Source organism: Nannospalax galili, unplaced genomic scaffold, assembly GCF_000622305.1.
Source record: "Nannospalax galili isolate Female #2095 unplaced genomic scaffold, S.galili_v1.0 scaffold433, whole genome shotgun sequence".
NCBI lineage: Eukaryota > Metazoa > Chordata > Mammalia > Rodentia > Spalacidae > Nannospalax > Nannospalax galili.
The window spans coordinates 921,332-933,413 of record NW_008338715.1 but is presented as its reverse complement, the minus strand read 5'-3'; the positions used below and the strand labels follow the sequence as shown (position 1 = coordinate 933,413).

The 12,082-nt window shown below is 33.0% G+C and overlaps 1 protein-coding gene across 8 annotated transcripts in view; it reads right to left on the bottom strand.

Annotated features, from left to right (window-relative positions):
- Positions 1-12,082, bottom strand: part of Epha5 (EPH receptor A5) — a 378,563-nt gene that overhangs the window by 81,138 nt on the left and 285,343 nt on the right. For 4 of the 8 annotated variants that reach the window (XM_008833254.2, XM_008833257.3, XM_008833259.2 and 1 more), the window contains one exon: positions 4,070-4,172. In XM_008833254.2, coding sequence (XP_008831476.1) covers positions 4,070-4,172 — 103 coding nt within the window. Of the gene's footprint in view, positions 1-4,069; positions 4,176-12,082 lie in introns of all 8 variants that reach the window. The other 4 variants (XM_008833253.3, XM_008833256.2, XM_008833258.2 and 1 more) reach the window with 1 other exon arrangement.

Here is a 12,082-nt window from a genome sequence, read left to right as displayed (position 1 = left end):
AAGGTTAAAAACTCATTCAATTTTATGTCTTATAGGGCTTATACTGAGTTCAATATTGTATAACTGTATTAACTCAACTGTGAACCTGGAAACTTGCTCCCACTATGAAAGAGATGTACTCTTGTTCTGGAAATTGTTATTGAATATGTCAGTGCTGTTGTAATGAAATGCTTCTTCTAAGTATGTGGTTATTAAATAAATAATTAACTGGGAAAAAAGTTATTTAAGCCTAGGAAATTTGCATTTAAAAAGATTCACACAGAATTATCCCGTCTGTACACTAGCATATTTACTTTTTTCGTGTCCAATTATATATTAATTTAAACTTCATATTACAGTAAGAAATGTGGAATAATCAATTTTCAAAATTTAACCCCCCCCAGAAAGTGGAAACATAAGAAATAAAATATTAAATTGATTGAAAAAAAAAAGAAAGGAAAGAATCACACTGAAAGGCTCTCTCATATACTTAATGAGAGGTCTGTGTTAAAGAAGATCCCAGTAAACTGACTGATTCAATAACTATGTCTCCAAAATTAATATAATAGGGGAACAAGCTACAAATCCTTACTTAAAGATGTTGTCAATGTTCAGTATTTTTGGAGATAAAAGAGAAAGATTAAAAACAATTACAGTTTTCTTTGCATTTCTGTTGATTTTTTTTGTATTACCATGAGTGCACTGAAAAATTAATGAGAAGAATATAGTAAAAAATTTGAGTCTTAAAGAGAAAGTCCTATGGAAATGTAAATATATTTTAAAGAGGCAATTATCTTTTCTGTAATAATAAAATACTTTGTTCTTTAAGATTAAATTAATGTTTATATATTCCTGGTAAATATTCATGTATTGACTAGAAAATAATAATTAACAAAAAGAATACATTCTTAAATACATATATTAATATTTCCAAGTAATGGGAAAAGAGCCTCTTTTGCAGTTGTTATCATCATTCTGGTTCATGGGGTTGTTTTATGTTCTATAAACACTGCAGTGCTAAAGAGTTCATTTGATCATTTCTTCTGGCAATTGACAGAATCCATGCCTCACTTATTTAGTGGAAATGTTTACTTTTTTATTAAATATTTATTTTATAATAAAAAAAGACTAATGCAATTCCTATGCCAGAATGGTGGCCCACACCTTTAATTCCAGCCTTTAGGAGTCAGAGGCAGGGTAATCTCTGTGAGATTGAGGCCAGTCTGTTTTCCATAGGGAGTTCCAGTTTAGCTGGGGCTACAGGGAGAGCCTGTGTCAAAAAAGATAACCAAGAAAAGCTTAATAAATTCCATATTATCTAGAATGGCATTTAAATAGGTGGTATTTATACACAACCATCAGAAAGTTAAGGATTACGAATCTACATGTCTGAATTGTTTTTCATCTCTGAATGCATATCAGAATAAAAAGTTTGATATATTCTTTTCAATAGTTTAGCTCTATAATTTTAAGCATAACATAACCTCAATTTTTATATTATCCTGCAATATGAATAAGAACACAAATTGTTACCAGTCATGGTGATGCATGCTTTCAATCTAGAGGCAGAGGCAGTTGGAGCTCTGAGACTGAGGCTAGCCTTGTCTACATCAGGAGTTCTAAAACAGCTGGATCTATAGGAAGACCTTGTCTCAAAAACAACAACAAAAGCAACAATAACAACAAAAATTTATCATAGTTTAGAGTATATTTTTCTCTTGGCCTCACATATAGATCTAAATTATCATAAAATTTTGCACACAGTATATATTATTTTTTCCATATAAGAAAATAAAATTAAAATATTTGAATTGCACCATTAAGAAGTCAAATTAACTTCAATTAATAAAGAGCGTTCCTAGGTTTCCTGGTTAAAATATCATTTACCAGAAATCTAAAAATGAAAAAAGAGGGACTGTAGAGGTAGCTCAGTGATTAAGAGCACTGGCTGCTCTTGCAGAGGCCCTGGGTTCAATTTCCAGCACCTAATGGTGACTAACAGCTCTCTATAGCTCTCGTTCCAGAGGAATCTGACACTTTGATTTCTAAAGTCATTACATGACACGGGTGCACTTGCATACATGCAGGCAATACACTCATACACATAAAATTAAAATAATAGTAAAATATTTTAAAATTTGAACAAAGGAATTATTTCAAAAGTGAGGAGATAATCTTGAAATTCTATTGTAGGAATAAAGAAACATATATGTAATTCAACATACTTTAGCATTCCAAAAACAGGCAGTATTTAACAATTTACTAAAGCGCTAATATTGTTTCTCAAATTTTGTTTGGACTCTAAAAATGTGTTAGCCACATTTATTTGTTTCACTTTTTTACAAATCTTGAGTTAATTCAGGAAAATCCAGGTATTACAGGATGGGCATGTAGAAGTACAGAGAAAAAATCACAATGTTCAAGTATTAAATGATATAAAAGTAGTTTTTAAAGGTCCTATCACTTAGATTTGATTAAGCAGATGTACACAAGCACAAAATAATTTTCCATGCAGAATAGAAGAAAAAGCTGAAGAAATTTCTATCAATAGACAAATACCCCTTAAAACTAAAAAACGGAGGCTGGAGAGACGACTCGGCAATTAAGAGCACTGGGTGATCTTGCAGAGGTCTGGGGTTCAATTCCCAGCACCCACATGGTGGCTAACAACCATTTGCAACACCATCTTCAGGATGTCCAAGGTCCTCTTCTGAAATCTGAAGGCATTACACATCACAGGTTCACTTACACACATGCAAGCAACAACATTCATACAAATAAAATAAAAATAGAGAAAATATTTTCAAAAATAAAAAAATGTGAAATTTTCATGGAATATTGCTTATAAAATCTTTAAATCTCGGATATTTTTGGGTTATTCAGCTACCATTTCAAATTGCAAAGTTTTTTAGGAAAGGACTGACAAAGTCAGATTACCTCTCAGACATTAGGGGCATTGATTCACATTATTCCCAGGTCAGTTCCAAAAGAAGAGAGAAGTGAGGCAGGTGAGAGTACATATTCTGAGTGGCTTAAGTTAAATGCCACTAACCGGAATATGAACTCTCCCAGCTAGAAATTTTAAAAATTCATAACTACTACTCTAACATTAATGTTAGGTAATAGATTACAACATATGTTCCTCAGAAAACTGAAGATATATTGATTTTCTGATATTTTTGTCCCTTTAATTATATATATTCACTCTGTCCAGGCTCAAATACTTCCATGAAAAGCATTTCATCTCATTTTACACAATGGCCTAATAAGAACACCACAATAAATTCTAAAACTGGAAGCCCTCATTACTCAATATTACTAACAATTTCAGGAATTACAAAATAAGGAAATAGGAAAATATATTTTCAATAAGAATACAACTTATTATTTATTCATTCATATTTACTATTAGGAAGTTTATTATGCTCAGCTCACTGTCATAAGATACCTGGACAAAACTTCTTCAGTAGCTCTATCTCTTATGTTCAAACTGAAAACTGTAAATTTGCAGTACATCGAATCACATATCTATTGATTTAGCTGTCAGTGCAATTCACTTTCAGTAAGCACACATGACAATTGGTGCATCCATGTTGAATCACCCAGAAATTGAAAGCGAAAGCAGTAAATGAAGAGTTTTATTAATTTCCTGAAATGTTTCATTGCTTATAGAAATATCAGTTTTAATCCTCAAATGACTATAAATAAGACTTATTGACTTCCTAAATAGTGACTGACACTAAATCAGGCAATGATACATTCTTTTCAGAGGGAAAATAAGCAGAATTAGAAATTCATTGTATACAGTGAAGAAATATACCTTATGTTTAGATTAATTCCAGAATAAGAAATATCATGTTAATACTATTCTTGCGAAGCATACAGACCATGACTTAAAAGAAGAAATCACGTTCATAATCATTGCCAGTAATGTGGGAAAAATAAAACTTAAGAACTATAGCACACATAGGTATTATTTACTTACATGTTGCTTGCCTGATTTGTTGTTAGATGTGCTTTAACAGTCATATGGTTGAATCAAGGCAAGGGAGGTGAATTAGCTGCAAACCTTCAGAATTTCTTTTCTTACCTGCCGCTGAGGAGGAAGCCAATAACCACAGCAAGCAAAATGACTCCCACTGTCACCGACACTGCAATGATGGGAATCTGGCTTTGATCACTGGAAGCTGCAACTGCTGATAGGAAACACAGAAAACAGAACTTGTGGTTAAAGGGACACATGCATTCAAAATAAGAATTGCTTAACTGGGTAACCTACTTACAGTTTAAGCAATATACCGATGTGTGGCTATGGTTTCTTCCTAATATGTGCTCTCCGAATAAATATTTAGGTGAAAATATTTACCCTACACATTAAAAATGCATTATAACCAGTGATTATTTTGATACATATATATAGTTTATACAGTGTGGCATTCCTAAGGTTTGCAAGATAAAATAGAATATCTTTAGTGACTTCAATCACATTAACAGATATAGGACAGTGTTATGTAAGCAAGATTTGACATGCTTAGCATTTGGATGCTGTTGTTCTCTAGGAAAAAAAAGAAAACAAATATTACCTGTAGAATTTCTTCTCATAGGCATAATGTTTAAAATGATGTGACTTTTTCCTCATGCAAGTTAAATGTAATGCCAACATTCTGAATGTAATTTATTAACTTTCCATATAGGATATATACACTGTTTGAAAATTATCAATGTTTAAATTTCAAACTTTAAGAAGACATGGTTAGACACAATTGCAAAACTTTTCTAAAGGCATGAATTTAGAGAAAACATTCTATAATATTAGCAACACAATTTCTGTAAGATCAATATAAAAGTGATTATGTAGTTGTCTCTATATAAGCAAACTGATTTTTCTTTTGTGATGGTAACTAATTATATGTAAGAAACATATAAAGCTAAATAAACTTCATAGGTTTTGAGAGTCTCTCAAATTGAGAGAATCCCTCAGATTTGAGGATATCTAGCATGCTTCTTGGTCAATGACTGTGATTTCTGGACTTTTACCTAACATTATAACCAAAAAGTTAATCTTATGTTGTGAGATCATTTAACTCTTTCTCAGTTTATTAATAATGTAAGCAAGCGTACTAGGCCTTAGGCTCCTCCTGTAACCTAAACATTTAGCCTTAATCCCTCAAGAGTCTTCTTTGCTCTTGACCCAAAATATGCTATCAAAACAATGCTATATACGTGTGTGTGTGTGCATGTGTGTGTGTGTGTGTGTGTGTGTGTGTTTGTGTTGTGACAATAGCAAGCACTACCATCAGTGGATATTCATTGGACTCAACAAGAGTTATCCCATTTGTGTTGCAAACAACAGGGAAGATTAAACGTATGATAACTGTTTGTGCTTGTGAATGCTGTTCTTGGTCAGTAGGGTTCAGAAAGGTTAAATTCCTGAAGATAAACTCTCCCACTATCTCCTTTCCCTTTTCATGCTGGATATATTGTTTCAATAAAGAGAGAAAAAGGCCTTGGTTTGAGTTCACAGTTCCAGAAGAAAACTGAAGAAACAGTTTCTCAGAACAGTTAGGGCCTTCTTTACTGATTTCAATAGATGCTAAGAGTGAGACTGTCTTATTCAGTATCACTATGATGTAACATCACGTCTCCATAAATGACATAACCTTTAAGTAACTTCAGAGCAGCACTTGTACGGTTTCCTGATGTCAAATTTGGAGTCGTCAAAGATAATAATAAATACATTTTCTGTTTGTGTTTCCCAGCTGTTGGTTTACCAAAAGCCTGTGGTTCATACTTCCTTCTCTGCATTGTCTTAAAGTCTTTGTTTCTACATCATATGGGCTCATTTATGACCAATCCTTGCTCTGATCTACTTAGCCGGGTGAGAGCACTGTTTTAGAATCCATTATTATCAACAATTGATTAGATTAAAATCATAATTAGAGATACAAATCATATGGGTAAAATTCTTTAATTATAGTTTACTGGTCTGTGTTCTCTGCTTTTCTTGGCTAACAACCACAATTCAAAGGTTCTTTAAAAATTATGTTTATTTGTTATTTATTATGTATGTGCATGTCTATACCATGGTGTATGTGTGGAGATTACAGGACAATTTGTAGGAATCTGGTCTCTGATTCTACAATGAGGGTCCTAGAGATTGAATTTAAGGGGTAGGATTGGTAGGAAACCCCTTTATCCAATGATTAATGTCACTGGGCCAATTCTAAGGTTATTTAACTAGACTTTACTTAGACTCTGATGCTGAGGTCTGTGATAAAGAAGTTAGCAATTGGTGTGCAGTTTCAAGGAGGTGGTAGGAAAAAAGAATTTCTCTATCACCATTAAAACCACTCAGGTATTGATTTACATATCTTTAAACTCAGATTATGTGTCACATTGATTTTCTTCATACATCCATTCATTCATTCATTCATTCATTCATTTTTTTCTTTTTTTCTCTCTCTTTCTTTCAAAAATAACTTAGCTCACATGGATGACCCTACACTCTTGCACATACTGGTCTCAGTGAGATAAACAGAGTACATGTGTTTAGCAGTGAGAAGCTGGGGGTGGGGAGTATGAGAGAGGTTGGAAGGTAGGGGGTGTGAGAGAGATTTAATCAAAATTCATTATATATTTGCATGACATTTTCAAATAGCAAATTCATATTTTTTTTAAAAAAATCTTGGTTAAGTATTGCATGGGTTCATTATTATTTTAGGTAGGTTCATTCCTACTTAAATTCCTTTTATTCTCTCTTTAATTTTCAAACAATATATCCCTGGATTGAATCATACTTGTTTCTTTGGTACATGAATCCATTCCCCTTCTTGCATTTCAAAAGTAGCAATCTTCTTATATAAAAGAGTAGTCTTTTCACACTTTGTGTCCGCCGTAATGAATTAGCCTCCCTTTGCTTTATCTATCTAACTCCATTGTTAAACCCATTGCTTTCTCCTAAAATATTTTGCTTCTTCAAAATTCCCTCTATGGGAGAGTTTTATTCCTGTGTGGGCTACTTTGTTGTTATTTTCAGGCTTGAGAGGATATCTCCTCAGGGGATGGCTCAGTGGTTAGTAGCACTTGCTGTTCTTGCAGAGGACCTAGGTTCAGTTCCTTGGACCCACATGGCAGCTCACTATCATGTGTAACTCCAATTCCAGGGTCCTATGCCCTTTTCTGTCTTTCATGGTGCTGCACTTGATGCATTGCATACATTAATATACATAAATGAATCATTTAAAAGTATGAAATAACATAGTTCTTCAACTGTTGATATTCTTAAATAGGGATCTTTTTCCTATTTATTTACTTTCCTTTTATTTACTGTTCTTATTTTTCCAATTTATTGGCATCTTGACTCAGTTCTATGGAATAAGCCTCATCTTCCGAAAATGAATATTGGGAAATTCTCTCTGAAACGTTTATTCTGCCTTTGAGGTCTATGCTTGATATTTGTGACTTCAATGAGTGCACCATTTACAATATGGCATTATGATAATGAATTTGTCCATTTTAAACACACATTTTAATATTGAAACTATTTTCTTCTTGATGCCTGTGCACCAAAGCACGGTGATGTTCTATTGAATTCATGATATCTCTACTAATCTTCTGAGTGTGAGTGAACTTGATGAATTCTGTGGGCCTTCTCATTTTTCTCTCTTCCTTTCCTCTCTCTCTCCTCCTACCCCCACTCTTACCTTATCTCTATATTTTTATTTCCTTCTTCTTACATCTGTCTTATTAATATTTCTCTGCTTATAACATCAGGTAAAAGCATTAAGTGAAAAGTCAGTTTATATTCCAATATTCTTTTCTTTCCAAATTAACATTCTTAGTTTTATCAATAATAATTTCCATTTATATAGATTTTATTTTCATATGAAAATAAATACATTTAAAATTGATGTCTACATACCATTTCTGTGGTCAAAGGAATGGAAAAATCACAATAGCTAAGCACACCATAAATCAAGCCATCAAAACAAATGATTCCATCTCTCTGTGATTTCTAGTTAATATTGCTGAATCTTCCAGGATATCCCCTTGCACATAAATTACCAAATGTTTTTGTGTTTCTCTCATTCCACAGTCTTTTTTTCACCCAATTTTCATATAGATTTATTAAATTATTGAATATTGTTCATATAGTAAAGAGTATTCCATCATTCTTTTATGAATTTAAATAACCCCAAATATTACTTTGACAATATTTCCTTAATCAAAAATCTACTGGAGTCTACTACTTAAGGAAAAATATTCTCCAAATTTCCAGTCTAGCATGTTAGGCTTCTCTTCAGACCCTGTCAACATTTCTAGTCTCAGTGTGTCAGTTCCACAACTCTCACATACATGGTTTCAAAGGAAGAGGGAAAGATAACATTTAGTTCTAAGCAAGAAAACATTCAGCTGACAAATGTATGAAATTTGGGATGCCTATAAATAAGTTTATCACTGGGTATGAGGTAGAAGTAGTAGAGTCATGAATGGGAGGCCAGCCTGGAATACGTAAGTTTGAGACTAGCTTCGTACTGTAGAATGCATTTTTGATAATCACCAAGAGCTAATTTAAAAATATGTTAGAATAATGCATTTAAATATGGCATAACATCTCATTATCTAAATAATTATGAGAATTCCATAAATTTATAAAAATGTTAGTACATTTATGGGAGCAGTTTGTAAATAATGTCAAATCAAGATATTTCCATAATTTTTTTCTAACAGTTTCAGTATTCAGACTTTTCCTATAATTAAACCAAGGAGCTGTAGAGAAGGATTTAAAGAACACATTCTTGCTTACTGTTCTTAGAAACATGCAACTTTTGGCGTGGGGAGATGGAACAGGTGGTAAAGTACATGAGAACGTGACTTTGAACGCCAGAACGTGTGTAAAGCCAGATACAATGCTTCTCTCTGTATTCCCAGCACTGGAGGCAATGAGAGAGGAGAATCTCTGAGGCTTGGTGCCAGCTAGTCTAGCCAATCAGAAGGTTTCAGGTCCCGTGAGAATCTCTATATTAGAAAAAGGTGGCTGTCAGCTAAGCAAGACACCTGACCTTAAACTCTGCTCTCCACGCACATGCACACACCCGTATAGGTGCATGAACATCCACAGATTGAAGTGTGACACATGAGAACATACATATCCCTCCATATATAAAAATAATATTTTCTCTACTGCTTTTCATGAATTTTAATTGTTTTTCTCTTTCACACGCATGGATTAATTTGTGAATTATCTCAAGTAGGACATAGATCATCCAAATTTGAAATATCTGTTTATTTTTCTCCCTGAGAATATAAAATACTGTCATTCAGATATTAAGATAAAAACAGAATATATGTTGCACCTTGTACTTAAATAGCTGCTTATTCTTTTACTGTAGAAAAGATTTCCCATATGAAAAGTCATTTTAATCCATCTAATCACACACTTTTAAAGATATGCATTTTTTAGTCTACTTTCACACTGTATTACATACATTTATTAAATAATAGGTGATTAATGATGTACTTTGAAAGACTAAGTGTGAAATACTTGGCCAAAACTTGATAGAAAAATTTAAATCAATGTAACACAATGTATTTAAAAATACCAATTATGAAAATTAATAATCTTATTGGTTCATTTTCTATTCTTCAATAATCCTACATTTTCATAATTATTGGAAAATTTAAGTTAGCATATTTTGAGAAATTAAATTTTTATGTCATGTTACTCCCTATACTGTTCTTTTAACTCCATTACATGTATTTTCTAGAATTTTTTGCTGATTTAGGTAAATAATACCTAACATTTGGTATGAGATAGAAGTAGAAGAATCATGACTAGGAGGCCAGCCTGGGACACCTAAGTTTAAGAACAGTGTATAAAATAGAAACATTAAAGTTAAAACAAAACCATTAGATCCAGGTTATGATGGCCTTTGATAACTTAGTTGACCATTTGTGATTTTTTTCTTTCAGTTATGAGTATCAACTAACTTTGTCAATAAAGAAATTTGAACAAAGTTTTAACTTTTGATAGCCTGATGTCATCTGATTTCATAAGAGTCTTTGGGAAATTTTAAAACAGTATGGTAGGTATGCTGGATAGCTTTAGTGTCAACCTGACACACCTGGGTTGAGGTAGCCTCAATTGGGGAATTGCCTCCATTGGATTGGTCTGTGGCCATGACTGTGGGGTATTTTCTTGATTGTTGAGTGATGTGGGAGGGTCCAGCCCACTGTGGGTAGTGCCACCCCTGGGCAGGTGGGCCTGTGTTGGATAAGAGAGCAAGCTGAGCAGGGGCCAGGGGAACAAGCCTGTAAGCAGCATTCCTCCATGGCCTGTGCTCCAGCTCCTGACTCCAGGTTCCTGCCCTGAGTTCCTACCTTGGGCTCCCGGATGAACTGTGACCTGGGATATGTAAGCTAAATAAACCCTTTTCTCCCCACGGTGGTAGTGGTCAAAGTATTTTGTCACAGCAATGAAGAACAAACTAGGACAGTAGGATAATAAGCATGCAAAGAATGAACATCAATAGCTATTAAGAAGTTAAATTAAAACCACAGCTAAATATTATTAATATCCTATCCAAGCTGGTTATATGTGTATAAAAATGAATAAATACAGTAAAAACACCAAGTGCCAATTAATGTGTTAAGAAACAGTCTAATGGTTTGTGGGAATGTACAATGATACTGCCACTTTGGAAAACACAAACATTGCACGCCTTCTTATAAAACTAAATAATTCACATAAGAGTGATGTAATTTTGGGGAAATTATTCAAAGAACTAAAAACATTGACACAGCAAACAACTAATCCTGATATTTGTAGCATCTTTAGTAGTAATTACAAAAGCTGGATTGAGCCAGATATCATTCATTAGAGGGATTGTCAAACAAATTGTGGTACATATGTTTTATGGATTATCATTATGCAGTAGAAACTAACAAAAGTAAAACTCATCCTCCACCTGTGTATATATGCTCCAGGGATTTAGACTGAGTTAAAAAAAAACTGAAGTAGGTCATGAACTGTACAACTCCACTTAAAAAACTGTTGACAAGACATTAAAAATGGAGGATGGAGTAGTGGGTTCTAGTCATTAATAACCCAACAGGAGTTGTTCCTGAAGCTGTGGACATGGATACATAGCGGAAAAGGTGAATCTTGATGATGTGGCATTCATTAGTCATTTTGTTGGTATTTGAATCCATGTGACTGACCAACCTGTAAATAACTTAGTGCACACACACCACTGCACATTCTTTTACAAAGGAGTAGAAGATAATGTATTTAAGAACATTGGAATTTATCAATGTTAATATGCTGAATGCTATATTGTTTTATAATTTTGTAAAATGCTGACATCTGTGGAACTTATGGACATTGCTTTATTATATATTTCTATGGAACTATGTTCAGAAAGAATTTTATGTGAATATTAAAGGATAATGAGATAGAATACATAACTTGTAAATGTAGAAATGTCTTCAGTGCTTGCAAAAATTATGTATATAGATTCAAGTCAAACTGTTTTCTACTAATAGTTGACAGCTGGTAATAGAGCCTTGAAATCTTTTCCTTACCTAATATAGCAAGAGTAAATTCTGCTGATGTAGAAAAAAAGGAAAGAAAATATTTGTATGTTTTTTTCCTATAGAAATAAATAGGGATGATATAAAATGTAGATAATCTCAACTAAAACACTGTAAGTCCTTAAGTGACCTGCCTATTAGTTTTCTCAGTTGTCTGACCGATGAATTTGTCATGCCTAAAAACTAGCATTTAAGAATAAGTACCAGAGTATGGAAATATCTGAAGAAAAGTTAGTTCTCAAACAAGCCACTACCCTAATTGTAGTATAATTTAGTACAAAATGAAATTGCAAATTTTGTATAGTCATAAAGCATACAGTGTAAGGCTTTAACAGTGCTCATTACTAATGTAGTATGTACAGTCTCTGTATATTCACTAATAGTTATAGAACTTAGTTTAAAAAATTGCACACAAATGACATTCCACACTCCTCCTGTGTGTTATTTTCATTATAAAAACACGAATTACTCAAGCTCTTTCATCCATAAAAATCAAATCTTATATTTTTAA